Genomic DNA, 19,356 nt, shown 5'->3' on the forward strand with positions numbered 1-19,356 from the left:
CGGATCTTCTACTAGTTCACAATAAAATCACACTCTTAAATAAAGGCAGTTAATTACAACGCCAATTTCAACACGGTTCTCACAAGAGCCTTTTAGTCTTGTAACACTATTATAATTTTTGTGAAAAAGTTAATTCAGAAATAACAAAAGTAGAAGAAAGATAGAGATTTGTATTTAAAGTTTTTGGTGCAAAAAGAAATGAGGAGAACCCTATATTATATAGAAAACATTTAGGTTAAAAAAGAAAATGATATATGGGTCAATTCATTGATGTAATCAATTAACCCTTGCTAGTAATTGCTTAAAACACCTTCAAAACCAATAATCTTAATTCAGAAAAGAAAATCCTAAAACGATTGATTAAGAAATCTTTCACCTTGATCGGATCGATTGAACTTAGTCCTTAATTGATTACGCAAATTATAAACTTCCTTAATTGATTAGAAAACACTTTTTAATCAATTTCATACAAGTCTTTATAGGTTTTCAAAAGGTTTTACAAAATTATATAGGATTTGAAAAAGATTTTTTGTGTGTGTGATTGTCTCAGTACTTCAAGACTTACTCTTGACCTTTTAGAATTTAACTTATCACTCTAAGACGTTGAACGCAGGACGAAGCGAGCTTTCACACATTCTCTCTCTTTCAGACTTCAAGATCGTAAACTTGATTCATTAACTTGATTAGCACTTCAATCGGATTCTTTAATTGTCAAAGTGTACTTGAGATATCTTCTTGATCACACTCAATCATCAAAAACTTTACTTGATATTTGATATCAACTCCTCTGTCACAAAAACTCTCAACATCTAAAAGTCATTTGACTTATGAAATTGTAATCTTTAAAGTTTCTTCACTCTTTATCATCATCAAAACCTAATGACAATTATATTAACAAGCACATACTTCCACAATGGAGACTTACATTTCTTGAGCTTTCTGAAACCTATATAATTTGTATTCTTAAGAATCCATAATTTGAAGAAATAGTTGATATTTTGGTGACTGCATAAGTATGAGTTTCATTCACGCTCGGAGAACATAAAGATGGAGTACTATGTGATATTGTTCCTTCCAAAACAAGAGATTTGTTATTATGATTTCAATGACAACAACAACAACAACAACGTGATCAAAGCATGATCATTTCATCAATTGATACTTATTATTATTTGAAAACCGTCAAAATTGCTTTTATTTAAGAAAAAAGGATAATATCAAATTCTATAAATAGAATGTAAGGACAAAATAAGTAATGAAAAAATTTATTAATTAAAAAAATAAAGAGGAGTGATTAAAAAAGTATAAATGATAAGGAAGTGCGAATAAAAGATAAATAGAGAAAAGAAAGTCACGAAGAAGTAAAAATGAAGAAAAATTGTGAGAGAAAGAAAATGCAAACGCAAAAGAAAACAAAGAAAGAAAAGAAGAAAAAGTACATTAAAGAAAAGTAGAAAAGAAGAAAAATAATAATAATTTTGGTTGAAATAAATTATTTTCGTGAGTGATGTTATGTTTGTCTTCTTTTGGCCAGGGGCAGAGCTAAGGTCCAGCTAGTCCGGGCAGGCGCCCGGGCTCAACCCCTATTTTCTTTATACTCTCCCCAATTTAATAGTCGATTTTTAGACAAACTTAGGGGCAAAATTAGGGACAAAATTAGTAAAAATAGGGTGTGAAAATTAAAACAGATAAATAATCAATGGCGTAAAGTTTTTGCCTAGGCTACCTAAAATTTCTGGGTCCGCCACTGCTTTTGGCCATATATGGAATTTTAGATATTTCATTGATGTGATCTTAAAGAATTATCTATAATTTTTCTTTTAGACTCATAGGCAAAATATGATTATTTCGTATGAGAAAATAAATTGGAAATGGATGAGGTGTTGTATAAGGCAAATTATTACATAATTCTTAGGACCCAAAGTGTTTCACCGTTAAATCATACACAGGAATCCGAATTGAGGAGGATTATAATGGGCAACAAAATTCTTCAAAAGAATTTAACATTGTTGTATGTCTAGAGTTGAGTTTGAACTCAAGACCTCTGATTAAACTGAAAAAGATATGTTACCATCTTCCAATTGTTGATGGATAAATCATTTTGGGTGATTTATTTTAAAGTAGGTTCTACTAATTTATTAGAAATATGCTTAAATTTAATTTAATTTATTAATTCAAATCAAAAAATAATATTAAGTATTATTTACTTATTTTTAATTATTAGACTATTGAGTTCATTGTTCCAAGAACTTAAAAATTGTAATTTGCTTATACATAGATAGATTTGGATTGATTAAAAAAAAGTAAAGTTTATTCTTTTGGTTCTTTGAACCTTATTTTATCTTATCAATTTGTAGTGGCGCTAAACTCCGACATTTCAATCAAAACCTCTATAACCCTGTGTGATATCTTCTTCAGGATTTATATGTTAGATATTCATTCTGATTGTGGCGTTTTTACAAATTAATTCTCGCAACTCCTAATTTTGTCCCAAAGGCTCCGAGATTCTCCTCAAGTTCCGTCATCAACAACCATGTCTGGCCTTTTGAACCACCAGAAGAGTGCATCATCGCCTTGATCTCAAGATTTTGTAGTAATTGACAGCGCCTCATATTTTGGATATCTTTGGGCGAAGAAACAAGAAAGCATTCAAAGCATTCGGAAACGATATGGATGAGCAATCAAGTAGAAAGGCTCCTCGAAGGCGCTAAACCACCTTCTGCAAATTGATCACACCACGCCATTGATTCTCTACGTTGAGTCAAGAAAGGATGTTGATGAGGCAATCTCTAGTCAACAATTGTTTGGTTGTTTCAGCTCCTACACAGAGGCTATTACATAATGTTATTGTTGGAATTGTTTAGTTGGTTAGCTTAGTCAATTAAAAAGTTAGAAATTATGTTTACTACAATTGACTCTACAAATAGAATCATTCATTCTATAATTCACACATTATCAACTACAAAGTTATCTTTAGAGTCCTGTGCTCTCTATCTCTCAGATGAATATTATTTGAAACCATGAAATCATCACACAAACATGTAGTTTACACAGTAATCATTGCAAGATATTTTAAGAGCAAAGGATTAAATAAGAGTTCAGTACATAATATAATAAAAAGAAGTTCCATACCTAAAAACGAAGTGATCAAATTAATTATAAAAAAAATGAATCCCTTTCAAAAACCTCAACTACTTGGCCATATGATGCATTCGGAGAAGTTGCTTAGGACCCAACAGAAATTGTTCACAGTGAGAGTCTTCCAGAGTTCACACATCATTTCTGTTACCTTTGTCATCTTCGACTCTAATAAATTGAAGCCATAATAGGATTACAATCATCGTCACGCATAGTACTTATGCCGACATCAAAAGTTTCTAACACTACTACTACACTAAACGCGCTATTTCCGCTCCGTGAGTTTCTCATTCTGCTTATATTTAACCACTCCAAATGCTATTGCTCCAGCAACAAACAAGAAAACTGTAGGAGTGAAGGATGGATAAAGATACTTGACAAAGATCTTGTCCCACTCTTCAGGAAAGATGCCTGCAATAACACATCAAAATATCAGCCACAATATCGATGTAAGAAGACACTAAGCCTTTGGTTATGAGCTTGAGCCTAGCACAAATTACTGATTAGGATACAATTGCTTGAAGTAAATACCCAAAATTGGTCTGGAAGAAAATGCAGAGTTGTCTGAGAAATGAAAATATTAATTTGGTCCTCAAAAGTTTTAAATTTGTCAAAATAATCATCCTGAAATATTAACTCATTTGAATTTAAAATTTTATTTTGAAATATAAGGATCGTTAGCAGAGCTAGAGCTATTGGCAGTTTGTGTTGGGCCAATAGCTCTGCTAACAATCTTAGGCTTTCAATTTAAGAGAGAGAAAAAAAAACGAACCTGAAGCTGCAAGAGCAAGACCCTCAACAAGAATAACAGAACCAAACCCAAGCCATGCAAGAATAAAAGCATTCTCATAAGCCCCCTGTTCCTCTTCCTGTTGAACCGGTTCTTGTTCCTTCACCAACGCTGGTTTTTCAACTGGATTACGACGAATTATCGAAGCTCTTTCTCTTTTTCCCTTCTGCTTCCTTTTAGTGTTCACTTTAGACGAGCCAAAACCCACCCCGGAGTTTTTGGGAACTGAATCGGACGGTTCAGATGGCTTTTCAGATCTGATTATGAGGATTGGAGAGAACGAGTGATGTGTTTTGGTGGTGAAGTAAGTTGAGAATTGTGTTTGAAGCGCCATTTTTGTTGTTGTTGGAGTTTGGAGCTCGGTTTCACCACATAGTTTCTTTTTCTATGATGATGATAATGATATCCATTTAGAATCTTTTCTTTTGTATTTAGATGATTTTTTTTTTTAATTTAGGTTTGGTTTTAAAAAATGGTTTTTTATTTATGTTTGGTTTAATTCTTTAATATTTGGCTAATTGTTATTTTTTATTTTAAAAATTAAGTGAATATAAATTTATTTATTTATTTTTCTTATGCGATTTTTTTTATACGGAGTAAAAATAATACACATTATAGGCTATTATCCTTTTCAATTTGGGCATTGAGACATTAAGGATAATCTTCGATCCAAACCGGCCGCCTTAGTGTCCAGTTTGTCTAACAAGGATGGTCGTCTTAGTGTCCAGCTTGTCTAACAAGGATGTGAACCGTCACATTTTTCTCTCTTCCCTTGTGAGAAATTCTATCCCACAAAAAATCTTTCATCTTCTTCCTAATCTCCTTCATAATTTTGCCAATTTTTGTTCGGTGGTCTTCATTGTTGTTAGCTAAAGTAGTTATTCCTTCATTGTCTGTTTTGAAATTCACCTCCATAAAACAATAATCTATGGCCAAATCTACTCCTTTGCGTAGCACCGTCGCTTCCGATGTCATGGAGTTATCATCGCCTTTCATCCATATGGTCCTAGCCACCATAGTTTCACCATCTTTATTCCTAAAAAGAATCCTTAATCCTTGGATTCCTTTGTTAACAAGCGAAGCATCAACGTAGCACTTTATCCGATCTTTTTTCGGAGGCTTCCATCATTGGGTGTTGGTTATATCGTGGGTTGTTGTTGTTCATGTTTGTGTTATTTTCTTTCAATTTATTCATTTGATTACGTTTATCATAGATTTGATGCACATTTAGTAGGTTTCATATCCCAATTTTTGACCCTAAGATCCCATTTCATTTGTATTGTGTTTACCAGTGATTTCTGACAAACAGCCGCTAGTCTTCCAAACAATATATCTTTGGTAACTCACAGGATCGACTAGATTGACCCTAGGACATGTGTCTCGAATGCTAGAATTCTTATAATCTGACTCATTGTTTTGATCTTATATTTAAATGATTAAGTTTTTTGTATGATGATGAAGGATTTTACAATGACAAGGATTCGACAATGAATCAGAAAATAAAGTATAAAGACTTTGACAAAATCTATAAATTTCCTGTGAAAGTAAAGGATTTCGAGAGTAAAAATGATAAAGCGAAATGTAAATTCGACTGGAAACTAAATGATGATAAAATAATGTAAAGCAACTTGTGTTTATATAAAAATAAATTAACTTCGAATAAAATAAACAAGATGTTCTTGCACATACATTTGTTCAACAAAGACTCGTTTCTCTAACGCTGGTACTTTGAGTATTTTTAGTGAATTTATGTATATCTGTTTGAACACACCAAATCTAAACATTAAAACTCCTATTTATACTAGTTCGACCATAACGGTCTCTACATAGATTACTGCCACGTTCAATATTTCAAACGTTGCTTCGCTTCAGATACTTCCACGCGTTCGCCAAGCAGAGCTGTTCCATTTGAATTTTAAATCTTCCCGCTCAAAGCTTCGACTCTGCCAACGCTACTGTCGAAGAGAACTTGTGAAGATTACAGAATCTCTTCAGTCATAACCTTCGATAGAAACAAATCTTCTCCTTCAAGGAAAAGATTCAGAATAGCTTCACAAAAGCCATTTCTTCTTCATAACACAAGACTTCAAAGCATTATGATCCTTTGGTCGAAATCTCCAGCTAACAAATTTCCCTCAATAAATGTCTATTTCGAATCCATGCAGAGATAGGCATTTTTTTGTAATTATTAGATTTCGAACAAAAACTTTTCATAGACCCAAAGGTCTAATAACTGTCAGTCAATCACGACTTGATTTCCCAAAAACATCTCATCAAGACGTGCGTGCAGTTATTGTCATCATAACCTCCCACTCCCAAGGAAAATGAACAGCAGTTTTACAACTTCCTTCCGAAATTGCTGGCACGTGACCCATTACTCCTGCCAGGTGTACCCTATTACCTCATGGATTAACCCTATAAAAGCCAATTACCACCTTTCTTTCTTCCTTTTTACGCAAATCTTTGTCTTCAACCTTTTTTTCCAACTTCAAACTCTCCGAAATTTCTCTCTTCCGAAAAACCCTTTTCCACAACTCAAAGATTTACAATGTCTTCTGATAATCAACAGAAGAAACCTAAGAAGGTCTAAGATGCCGGATCTTCAAAGAGTTCCTCTCCTTATGATACTCCAACAAGCAAGATCATCACAGTTGAGAATCGGGGGTACATTACAGCCCCAAAGCTTATTAAAGAACAAAAATCCATTTTTGCTTCCTAGGTAATGATCATATCTCTTCTTTAGTAGTTCGACTAAATTGCTCTTCAACTTGGGGTCCAGTTTGGTGCTGCTGTACGTAATTATCTTTGTTGTTCCATCTCCGAGATCAACCTCTTCGAGTGGGTCCTACGCTAACATCTTTGCATTGACGATGCTGGATCTTTCTCAAATCCCAAAGGCTCTTCATCGTAGATAGCGTATAGCCTCTGGTTTAACATATCTCCAGGTACATGTTCGTCAGGGGGTTCTGGTATGACGTTTGCCCCCTGCCCTGCATTATTTAACAATATTTTTGGCTTCGACCGCCATGTGAATCATCTCGGCTTCGAGAGCTGCTTTCCATTTGTTCTCGGCCATATAGGCCGAAATCTTTTCGAAGAACGAGGACTCCTCAGGCATAATCAGGGTCTTCGCCCCAGCCCGAAGGTCGTATTCCTGCTGATTCTCCCTCTTCTGGGTCTCCCATTATCTCACGATCCCATGAAAACCATTGGGATGGAGAGTTAAGAAATATAAAGCATTTTTGTTTGGGGAGTAAGCATCCCCAGCTGGGTGACATGGGCCTATATTTTCCAGATTTCTATCGAAGTTCGCCTTGTCCACTAGATTCACTTTGCTCATGAAGTAGCTTTAATCAGCTTCTATATTCTCCACCATGCCATCTTCTCTCCAAATGGACACCCTCTGGTGCATGGTCGAAGGCATTGCTCCAATTCCATGGATCCATTCTCTTCCAAGAAGCAAGTTGTAGTTGGCCTTCGCCGGTATCACCATAAACATGGTTAGTCTAGTGATGGAACCAACAGTTAAGTCTACCTGAATGACCCCACGAGTCTTTCCAATCTTCCCCTCGTAGTTCGACAAGACCATATTGTGGGGCTTTACATCTGTATCGAACATGCCCAGCTTTTTCAGCATAAACTAGGGCATGAAGTTCACAGCAGCCCCTCTATCTACCAGTACTTTATTTACTCCAACTTGTTCGACTTTAACCCTTATGTAGAGAGGTTTGAGATGGCTCTGCATCCCTTGATGTGGTCGCTCGAATTGGGCATTTTGTTATTCGATAGCACCATTACTAAGCACATAATAACACACAGGCTTGTGCTTTGCCATCTCTGTTGCGTCAGCCTCGTCGTCATCTTCAATTTATGTCTCCTGGTTATATTCATATGGTAAAACGGACACCACATTGCAATTCATTTTCAAAGATGAGACTCCGTCAGAATCGAAGTCGTCTGTTAGCATATCTTCTTCTTTTGTTTGTTCCTTCTGGACTTTTTGATTTTCTTTCTTATCTTTAGAAGGAATTAACTTCCTTCCCACAGGAGGTTTTGTTGAGTGTGTTATGCTTGGAAGAGCTTTAGTGTTGCTGGATTCTCCAACTTCAATTGAAGCTGTCTCTCTTTCTGCTTTCCTTAATCTCTGGTGTCTCCTTAATTGGGATCTCGACATAGGGTTCTTACCTTTGTAATTTCCCAATTTGACAGTCTCCCTTTCTGATGCTTGGAATTGCCTCCTATAAGCCCAAGATGTCCTCCCTCCATCGTCGAAACTCTTCCATTTACCCTTCTTCGACCCCGCCTGAGTCCACTTGTCCTCTTGGATTTCTGCTGGCAGTTAGGTGACTCTCCTCGCCTTTGGATGGGGGCTATCTTGTTTTCTTGGGACCCCTCTTTTGTCGAATATGTACATGTATAGATTGCCCCTGTGTGCATCCCAACTCTGATTCGATGGAACTCTTTCAAAAGCCTCCAACAGCTTTATATGGTAAACTGCCCCGCATCTGGGACACATCAAGCATTCAGTTTCATCCTTGTGGCAGCGTACAAGAAAACCCAGCAGACTTTCTCCTAGTTTGGGATATGCCCCCATCAATTGAATCTCTTTTCTCTAGTTTCTTTTAGTCTTAGTGAGTTGCCACCTTTCGTAGTCTTCTGCTACCCTTCAATTTACCTGTATGCTTGTCATTCCCTAAAATTTGCCCATCATATTTCAAATAATTTGACTCAAGTACTGAGGAATAAGCTCACTTACCAACAACCCCCACAACTAGGGTTTTGCTTCTCTCAAGGTAAAATCAGGTTCTGAATACCTCAAGTGGGTTTCTTGGCTTCTCATATTCCTCAAAGAATCCTCATGCCAAGTTTCAAGCTTTGATTCATAAGATTTGTTCAGTCAACAGTCGACCGGTTTGACCTAAAAGCCAACTATGGTCAAATCACAGTCAAAACTCCTGATTTTTGGTCAACATCAACATTTTGAAGTTTGTAATAACAAGCATACACTCACAAATGAGTTTTTGATTCATGGCAAACATCACAAGCAACCAAATACAAAAGCATAAATGAATGACTCAAGACAATGGAAGATTATGAAGCTCAAATCACTCAGAAAATGGTATTGCATCTGTTAGGTCGACCAAGCAAAGCCCTAGGTCGACTCAAAACCAGAGCAAACTCAGCAAAACTGACAAGGTCACTGTTAGGTCGACCTACCCACACTCCCAGGTCGACCTAAACTGAAGGGATTTACACATGTCACTGTTAGGTCGACCTACCCACACTCCTAGGTCGACCTAAACTGAAGAAAAGTCACAAAAATGCATTTCAACTGACTTTAGGTCGACCTAAACCTTCAACAGGTCGACCTAACTGGAAACAACTGACTTTAGGTCGACCTAAACCTTCAACAGGTCAACCTAACTGACTTTAGGTCGACCTAAACCTTCAGCAGGTCAACCTAACAGATTTTAGGCCAACCTAACAGGTCAACCTAACTGGGACAATTTCAACTCTGCTTCTGTTAGGTCGACCTAAGCACTAAAGTAGGTCAACCTATTTGCTGAAAACTTCCCAAATTATGTGTTTTCTCTGCTCCAACATACCAGCAACTATATATATCATTCCATGTTAATTATTCACAACACAAAAGACTGAAAGATACACAAAGGCTTCTCATCTTCGTTCTTCGTCATCTCCAACACAATTACACATAATCATTCTTGCGTTGAGGGTTAGTGATCGAGTTCGATAACGTCCATGGAACGGAATTGAAGATTCCTAGTGGGTGAAGATTTGTGGGGTTTTTTGGTGAATAAAATCTGCGGGTTTTGTCCTCCAAGATAGGTGTTTCTTGGGGGTTTTTATCAAGAGGTTTCATAGAGGATCCATCTGAGTGTGAAGATTGAAGAACAAGGGTTCAAGGCAATTCAAGACACTGCAGAAAAGGGATCGAGTGAAGCTCTTGGATAAACTTGATCTGACTCAAGATTAAGGGGGAAGAAGATTCAAAGGATCGACATAATTGGTTTATGGTTTATCGCTTTGTTATTTTCTTTGTATATACTACTTTCAACATTAATGAAAGATTTCCCAATTTCAGTTTGGAATTGGGGGCAGACGTAGTCGTAGCGAGGACGATCGACGAACTGCCTAAACAAATATCGTGTTCTTGTCGCTTTTACCTTTTCATTTATGTTCTGTTCATGTTTGGTTATAATAGCAAATTGATCAACAATTCGAGTGTTAAGATTGTGAATTAAGAACTTATATAAACATCACAATCCATCACACATTGAATCACCATCAATTTGATCATTATCACCAAGTGTTTGTGTTTTTGCTTATCTCACTATTGCTGCATTGCAAACGTCGTTCATCATATAAGAAGTTAATTGATTTTCAATAGAGCGACGTATTGATTCTATAGTGTATTCTCTTATCGTTTATCTCAAGCTGGTTAGTGGTTTTAACACATATACAATCGTTTCAATAGTGGTTCGGAATAGACGCGAGTCGATTCAGAATCACTTCCGCTTAAAGTTCAATTAATTCCGCAAAACTGTGTAAGATCTATTCACCCCCCCCCCCCCTCTAGATCCTAAGGCCAGCGTCTAACAAGTGGCATCAAGAGCTCTGGTTTATTCCGTGCTACGTGAAACACTTATTGGAAAGATGGCTTCCGGACCTAAAGGGGCTCACAATAGAGCTCCAGTTTTCAACGGTGAAAACTATGGCTATTGGAAGGATTGTATGTGTGTCCACATCAATGCAATTGATAGGAACATCTGGACAGCTATTGTCAATGGTCCCTTTCAGATCACCATGACAAATGCAGCTGGTGCAGTTGTTCCAAAACCAGAAAATACTTGGGATGCTGAAGATGAAAAGAGATATGCATACGATTGGAAAGCGAGAAACATTCTAATCTCAGCTCTAGGAGTTGATGAATACTATCGCGTTTCCCATTGTAGATCCGCTAAAGCTATGTGGGACACATTGCAAGTTGCCCACGAGGGAACGGATGATGTCAAACTAGCTAGGATCAATACGTTAACTCAAGAGTTCGAACTCTTCCACATGGAAGATGGTGAATCCATCGAAAACATGCAGAAGAGATTCGTTCACCTGAAAAATCGGTTAAATTCTCTTGATAGACCTGTTTCCAATGCAGTTGCTACTAACAAAATCTTAAGATGCTTGAACAGGGAATGGCAACCCAAGGTTACATTAATAAAGGAAGCAAATGATCTAAACACCTTAGACATTACCACTCTCTTTGGTAAACTAGAGGAACATGAACAACACCTTAAATGCCTTGACATGCATGAGAAAAGGGCAAAGAAAGAGAAGAACATGGAGAAAGAGGTAGAGAAGAAGTCAATAGCTCTAAAAGCTTCAAGCTCCAAGACCTCAAGACAAGAGCTAGAGGATAGTGATACTAGTGATGAGGAAGACTCCGATGATGAGGAAATGAGACTGTTTGTGCGAAGATACAACAAGTACATAAAGAAAAATAGAGCAAAACTCTCCGGAAAAAGCTTGATTAATCATAGGAAGCAATTAGACAAGTCCAAACAAGATGATAACAATAAAAGAAAATCCAAAGGCCCTTGTTTCAATTGCGGCAAAGATGGTCATTACAAACCGGATTGTCCATATCTCAAAAAGGAGAAAGACAAGAATCAAAGCAAAAGTCACAACAAGTCTAGAAGAGCCTACATAGCATGGGAAAGTGATTCCTCAAGTGAAGACTCATCAAGCGATGAAGAAGATTCGGCAAACCTATGTCTTACGGCTCATCAACACAAGAAAAAGAAATGTGTAAGTCATCTTAAACCTGAACTTGTAGATAAGGTATCTCATGCTCAATTAAAATTAGCCTTTGAAGAACTACATAGAGATGCAATTGAAGCTTTCAAACTTTTGGCCTCAAATAAGAAATTTTTTTCGTATCTTGAATCAAAAGTTGAGAAGACCGAAAAGGACATGGAAGCTTTGAAACAATCTATGCTAGATATTCAAAAGGATAAAATTGAGGAAGATCCTACATCATGGTTTGGTTGTGAGACATGTCATATTTGGCAAAAAGAAGTAAGAGATCTAAAGGCCAAATTAGATAAGGCTCTACAACCAAAAGTGACTTTTGCGGTTGATCCAAATAAGTTCAAAAGATCGTATACTCCTTTATATAGTAAATACACTTTTGTACCAAAAGTATCAACTAGCAAAATAGCATACTCTCATCATATTACTTGTCACTATTGTTGCAAAAAGGGACATACCATTGAAAAATGCAAATTTAGGAGGATTTTAGTTCCTAAAGGAGTATTTCAATGGTTGCCTAAGTGCAACAATTTCTGTACTCACCACCTAGGACCCAATGAAGATTGGGGACCTTCCATTCTAAATTAATTTTGCAGGAAAAGTGTCTTGACATCGCCGAAAGGTGGTGGTCCCTTGATAGCTGATGCTCAAGACACATAAAGGGAGACATATCACTTTTGGTATGTCATCTATGAAGACAACAATTGAAGAACTTCCTAAGGCCTGGACAAATGTAAAAGATCATCCAATCGACAACGTAATAAGGGACATCTCAAAGGGCGTGACAACACGCTCCAAGATAAGTAACTTTTGTCATCATTTCGCTTTTGTTTCACAAGTTGAGCCGAAAAACGCTAAGGATGCATTACTTGATGAGCATTGGCTAATGGCCATGCAAGAAGAATTAAACCAATTTAAACGGAATGATGTTTGGGACTTAGTCCCTCATCCGGGAGATCATCAAGTAATAGGCACTAGATGGGTTTTTCGTAACAAACTTGATGAAAACGGCGTTATTACTAGAAACAAAGCTAGATTAGTTGCCCAAGGTTATAATCAAGAGGAAGGTATTGATTATGAAGAGACATACGCTCCTGTAGCACGTCTCGAAGCTATTCGTCTCTTACTTGCTTATGCTTGTTCTAAAGACTTCAAACTATTCCAAATGGATGTTAAAAGTGCCTTTCTAAATGGCTATATAAATGAAGAAGTCTATGTTGCTCAGCCACCCGGCTTTGAGAATTACATGTATCCAACTCATGTCTATAAGCTGAAACGTGCTCTATACGGTCTTAAACAAGCCCCTCGGGCTTGGTACGAACGTTTGAGCAAATTTCTCCTTAGTCAAGGGTACTCTAGGGGTAAAGTTGACACTACTCTCTTTATTAAAAGAAAAGATAAAGATATTCTCTTAGTCCAAATTTATGTAGATGATATTATATTTGGGTCGACTAATGCAAAACTTGTCAAAGAATTTTCGAAGCTTATGCAGAGTGAATTTGAGATGAGTCTCATGGAGCTGCTCAAAAGATTTGGAATGAGTGAAGCGAAGGAGATTGACACACCTATGGCAACAAATACTAACCTAGACAAAGATGAGAAAGATATCAATCTTGTCCAAAGGAATCTCACTTAAAAGTTGTCAAAAGAATTTTGCGACATCTACGTGGAACTCCTACATATGGCCTATGGTATCCGAAGGGAAATGAGTGTTATTTGGTAGGATTCTCCGACTCAGATTTTGCTGGCTGCAAATCCGATAGAAAGAGCACCAGTGGAACATGTCATCTATTCTCAAATCCATTGATAAGTTGGCATAGCAAGAAACAAGTATCAGTTGCATTATCTACTGCTGAGGCAGAATATGTAGCTGCCGGAAGCTGCTGTGCGCAGATATTATGGCTCAAGCAACAACTTCTTGACTTTGGTATTAAGCTTGATCGTATACCTATCATGTGCGACAACACAAGTGCCATAAACTTGAAGAGCAAGAAGCAACTAGCTGACATCTTCACCAAACCTCTTGCAACGGAGCAGTTCTTCAACATTCATAGGGAATTAGGGATATTAGATATCTCTAATTTTGAGCTAAATGCGTTTGTTTTCTTAATTTTATTCCTTTACTTTATATATATTGATTATGCTCAAGCTAACATCTCTCTTAGTATGAAGGTAGTTCATCATCAAATCAAGCATCATTCCACATTGACTAGAGGAATATACTTCATTCTACGAAATGATGACGAGATACCTACAATTGAGAAAGTGGTAACATGTTTGTTGTTCACTTCCAAAAATATCATTGATGCTATAATATGCTATCAATTAACATGTTTATAGTGACTTCTTATATGCTTCTCCACCTATCTCATTTACATGTATATGTTGTTCATCATTACTCATAACATATCATGTTTGGACATAAAAATAGTAGAATAAGCATACATCTAACATGTTTGGGCAAACGTTAGCGAGCATTGCATTAGTTCATTTCATTGCATTGCATCTCATTTCTGTCATGTTATTATGTCTTTTATTACTTGAACTTAAGCTTGGTTTGTACCTTTAAATATGTTTGGATATTATGCTCTATTTCTTTACTATTGTGTTATGTAAGACATTGTTTTGTTTAGATTATTTTGTTATTCTCTTCTACTATTCTCCTGGTTTCTTTCTTTTTGATGTTGACAAAGGGGGAGATGAGTTGAGAGTACGGGGGAGCTTAGTACGGGGGAGCTTAGTACGGGGGAGCTTACGCATACAAGACCGTGTGAGCTTTCATCATTTAATCAAATGTTTGCCATCATCAAAAAGGGGGAGTTTGTAATAACAAGCATACACTCACAAATGAGTTTTTGATTCATGGCAAACATCACAAGCAACCAAATACAAAAGCATAAATGAATGACTCAAGACAATGGAAGATTATGAAGCTCAAATCACTCAGAAAATGGTATTGCATCTGTTAGGTCGACCAAGCAAAGCCCTAGGTCGACTCAAAACCAGAGCAAACTCAGCAAAACTGACAAGGTCACTGTTAGGTCGACCTACCCACACTCCCAGGTCGACCTAAACTGAAGGGATTTACACATGTCACTGTTAGGTCGACCTACCCACACTCCTAGGTCGACCTAAACTGAAGAAAAGTCACAAAAATGCATTTCAACTGACTTTAGGTCGACCTAAACCTTCAACAGGTCGACCTAACTAGAAACAACTGACTTTAGGTCGACCTAAACCTTCAACAGGTCAACCTAACTGACTTTAGGTCGACCTAAACCTTCAGCAGGTCAACCTAACAGATTTTAGGCCAACCTAACAGGTCAACCTAACTGGGACAATTTCAACTCTGCTTCTGTTAGGTCGACCTAAGCACTAAAGTAGGTCAACCTATTTGCTGAAAACTTCCCAAATTATGTGTTTTCTCTGCTCCAACATACCAGCAACTATATATATCATTCCATGTTAATTATTCACAACACAAAAGACTGAAAGATACACAAAGGCTTCTCATCTTCGTTCTTCGTCATCTCCAACACAATTACACATAATCATTCTTGCGTTGAGGGTTAGTGATCGAGTTCGATAACGTCCATGGAACGGAATTGAAGATTCCTAGTGGGTGAAGATTTGTGGGGTTTTTTGGTGAATAAAATCTGCGGGTTTTGTCCTCCAAGATAGGTGTTTCTTGGGGGTTTTTATCAAGAGGTTTCATAGAGGATCCATCTGAGTTTGAAGATTGAAGAACAAGGGTTCAAGGCAATTCAAGACACTGCAGAAAAGGGATCGAGTGAAGCTCTTGGATAACCTTGATCTGACTCAAGATTAAGGGGGAAGAAGATTCAAAGGATCGACATAATTGGTTTATGGTTTATCGCTTTGTTATTTTCTTTGTATATACTACTTTCAACATTAATGAAAGATTTCCCAATTTCAGTTTGGAATTGGGGGCAGACGTAGTCGTAGCGAGGACGATCGACGAACTGCCTAAACAAATATCGTGTTCTTGTCGCTTTTACCTTTTCATTTACGTTCTGTTCATGTTTGGTTATAATATCAAATTGATCAACGATTCGAGTGTTAAGATTGTGAATTAAGAACTTATATAAACATCACAATCCATCACACATTGAATCACCATCAATTTGATCATTATCACCAAGTGTTTGTGTTTTTGCTTATCTCACTATTGCTGCATTGCAAACGTCGTTCATCATATAAGAAGTTAATTGATTTTCAATAGAGCGACGTATTGATTCTATAGTGTATTCTCTTATCGTTTATCTCAAGCTGGTTAGTGGTTTTAACACATATACAATCGTTTCAATAGTGGTTCGGAATAGACGCGAGTCGATTCAGAATCACTTCCGCTTAAAGTTCAATTAATTCCGCAAAACTGTGTAAGATCTATTCACCCCCCCTCTAGATCCTAAGGCCAGCGTCTAACAGAAGTAAAATCCATCATTTGATCAAGTATTGATCATGATTCATCAAGGAAAGCTTCAAAATCATCAAAAGTCAAAGTTTCTAAATTAGGGTTTTTGACTTAAAAGTCAACTAAATTTTGACCAGCCATAACTTTCACATGGAACATCAGAAATTTCCCAACCAAAGCTCATTTTGAAGGAAATTGAATTCTCTACAACTCTGTCTCTCTAAAGCTAAGGCCAAAAATGATTAATTTGAGAGATATGATCCAAAATATTACAGGTCCTTCTAGAAGCTTGCAAAAAGTAGGTTTTTGTCAGGAGCCATATCTTCAAGATAAAATCCTCAAATGCAAAAAAGGTTCCAAAGTGGATTGAAGAGGACATCTTGGGCTTTCTAAAAAGTCCTATATCACCTCCATATGATAAATATGGAATGAGTTATGGCTTGCACAAGTTGGGTAATTTTGAGGAAATGCATAAAATACAAAGTGGCCAATATTGGATTTTTGAATTAATGGGCCTAATATTTTCATCTCAAACATGATCCTAAGCCTAATAGGGACCTCTAAGGCCATCCTCATATTTTTGTGCTTTTTATTCATATTTATTTAGATTTTATTCAAATAAAAGCTAAATAAATTAAGTAAAATGCTAAAATAAATGGATCAATTCTCATGGCTTGGTTACTAATCATATGGAGGCCCAAGAATCACCTAGGAGACCAATGAATTTCGTTGGTGCATGGTTTGGATTTATAATTTTATTTATTTTTGATTTTATGCAAATTAAATCAAGATAAAATAAAATAAATGTCAAAACTGGTGCATGATTTGATTTTTCAATCAAAGATCATTCTTGGAGCTCAAGTCAATCATACAAATTTGATTGGAAAAAGATTGAATAAAAATAGAAATATTTACACACAATTTTCAATCAAATTTTTTTCATATTTCCAAATCACCAATCTCATGATTTCTTTCCCAAGTAATTGACCTAATTTCTTCTCTTATATATAGCTAACACACTCAGCCTCAAAGGACACGAAAAATAGAGGAAAAATACAAGGGTTCATGTTGCCAAAAACATTAGAAAGCTAGGGCGAGGGAGATTTTTCGTGGCAGCCATTATTGAATAATCCCAAGCGTGGAATCATCTTCCTAAAGGATCCAGGGGTCCATTCTAATCATTGGTGAAGCTCAGGTGGCTCCAGAACGTCCTTTCACGGACACGCCATTCGTAAGATTTTCTTTGATCTTAAGATTTCTATCCATGCCATTTAAATTGTTTCTATGCATACATACATGTTTATCACATTGTTTAGAGCGGTTTTAACCCTTAATCCGTGAGTTTTAACGCATGAATCAATACATGCCATAGTTAGGGCAAGAAGATCATGTTGTTTCGTTTTCCTATCTAGAGTGCTTATTCTTGGAAACTAATTGTGCCATTGAGTTCAAAACACCTTAATTAGGTGATCTGAGCAAGTTTGCTTTGTGTATGGATCGGATTCGCAAGTTTCAAAAGTGGCAGCCATGGCCACGACGTCCCTAGCAAAATTCACAGGAAAAAGCATGGATATTTCCACAACAAATTCCACAGGTAAGGAGGAAGAAAATGATGAGGTGGACGGCTGACTTTGTCGACCACGCGTGGAGTGGTGCTACTGGTTGGTCAACGAAACCACTCCCTCTCTCTCCAGTGATTGGCTCATCCAGGATCATGTGAGCCCAGGTTTGAGTATTTTTTGACTTTTCATTTAATTCACTTAGTTTTATATTTATTTCATTTTGAATAATCCATTAACAGCTAAAAGATACAGCTCACTTGGCCAGTAAAGCACGCCTGCCACCCTTAAAACCTGGGTTCGATCACCAGGCCATCCAATATCAGATCTAACGCCCCTGGAGAAGTAGTCCACCATACACCCTCAAGGAAGAGCCTCGCTGGATCGCACGCATCACTCTTTATTTGGTTTTTCCTTCTTTTCTTTTGCTGTTTGTTTTATGTTTTTTTTGCTTATTTAGTCTTCTTTTTTTATTTAGTTACTAATTAATAAATTAGGTTAATAATTAAATAGGTTAATAATTAATTAGGTCAAATAATTAGAATTAGGAAATTCTACTTTTTATATATTTTTTTCTTAACTTACTTAATTAATTTAGTTTAGATTAATTAGTGTATTAATTTAATTTAACTTCTTTAATTTTTAATTTTTTTGCCTAAGGTTTTTTTTACCCTTTAATTTTTGCCTTGTCATCCTAATACCTCGATTGCTATCAAACATTGAATTTCTTCATTACCGCAAATTTCTCTTCTCATCCCATACTCCATTGATTGTCGAATGTCCTCTATTTAATTTTTCCCTCTTATTTTCTGCTTTTATTTAATTTGCCTTTATTTAACTTTTTGCGTTTTATTCAATTATTTAATTTTCTGTCATTTAAAATTCTAGAAGGTGTATAGGTTGCCCAATCATTTTAAATGTAATAGTAATTAGGATTTACTTTTCTGCCTTTACTTTCCGCACCTTATAACTATAACTGTGGTTTATATTTTCTGCTGATATTTTAACTGCGTGGTTATTAACAATAGGGAGTGACAACAATTTAATAAATTTAGTTTGCCTAATACAAGATAAATATATGAATATAATCACGTGATTGTTGCACCCACACACCTTTAATGGTAACCCTTCTTATGTTGCCTTCGATATAAAATAGTCAAGTCCCTCGGATACGAGGATGCCTTAGCAATGTTGCCCTCAGTTCATTATCATCATCAAAGATCATAAGTCCCTTCGATGTTGCCTTCGGTTTATATGATCTTGTCCCTCGAGGTTGCCTGCGATAAAATGATGATTGTCCCTTCGAATGCTAAGGTATCCTCATTGGTTGCCTAAAAATACTATTATATCCTTCCCTAAAGACTACATGCCCTCTTTATGGTAGGGACAGTCTTATGGTGAACGATAATCCTCGATGACCCTTTTCAAATCCAATGAAAGGACTACCTGCCCTTTTTATGGTATGGATAGCTCTTTCAAACAAAAGTCTTAAAGAACAGAAAAATTTAAACTTAGGGTAGGTGCTCTTAAATGCTTGCTCAATTCAAATTCAAATCAAAAATACTTTTCCCACTCCTTTTCAAATTACTTTCAAAAAGGCTACGCTT

General features: G+C 36.5%; 1 protein-coding gene across 1 annotated transcript; it reads right to left on the reverse strand.

Annotated features, from left to right (window-relative positions):
• Positions 1-2,929: 2,929 nt before the first annotated feature.
• LOC131641701 (protein LPA2-like) lies at positions 2,930-4,326 on the reverse strand. Its single transcript, XM_058912000.1, has 2 exons — positions 3,911-4,326; positions 2,930-3,549 (listed from the first exon to the last, which is right to left on the reverse strand). The coding sequence occupies exons 1-2, from the start codon at positions 4,260-4,262 to the stop codon at positions 3,404-3,406; spliced, it is 498 nt and encodes a 165-aa protein (XP_058767983.1). The 5' UTR covers positions 4,263-4,326; the 3' UTR covers positions 2,930-3,403.
• Between the last annotated feature and the right edge of the window lie 15,030 nt (positions 4,327-19,356).

Source organism: Vicia villosa, unplaced genomic scaffold, assembly GCF_029867415.1.
Source record: "Vicia villosa cultivar HV-30 ecotype Madison, WI unplaced genomic scaffold, Vvil1.0 ctg.003983F_1_1, whole genome shotgun sequence".
Taxonomy (NCBI): domain Eukaryota; kingdom Viridiplantae; phylum Streptophyta; class Magnoliopsida; order Fabales; family Fabaceae; genus Vicia; species Vicia villosa.

Coding starts and splice junctions, on each gene's coding strand:
- LOC131641701 (XM_058912000.1), bottom strand. CDS start 4,262: ATGGCGCTTCAAACACAATTCTCAACTTACTTCACCACCAAAACACAT. Junction 3,550..3,910: donor TCTTGCTCTTGCAGCTTCAG/GTTCGTTTTTTT, acceptor GTGTTATTGCAG/GCATCTTTCCTGAAGAGTGG.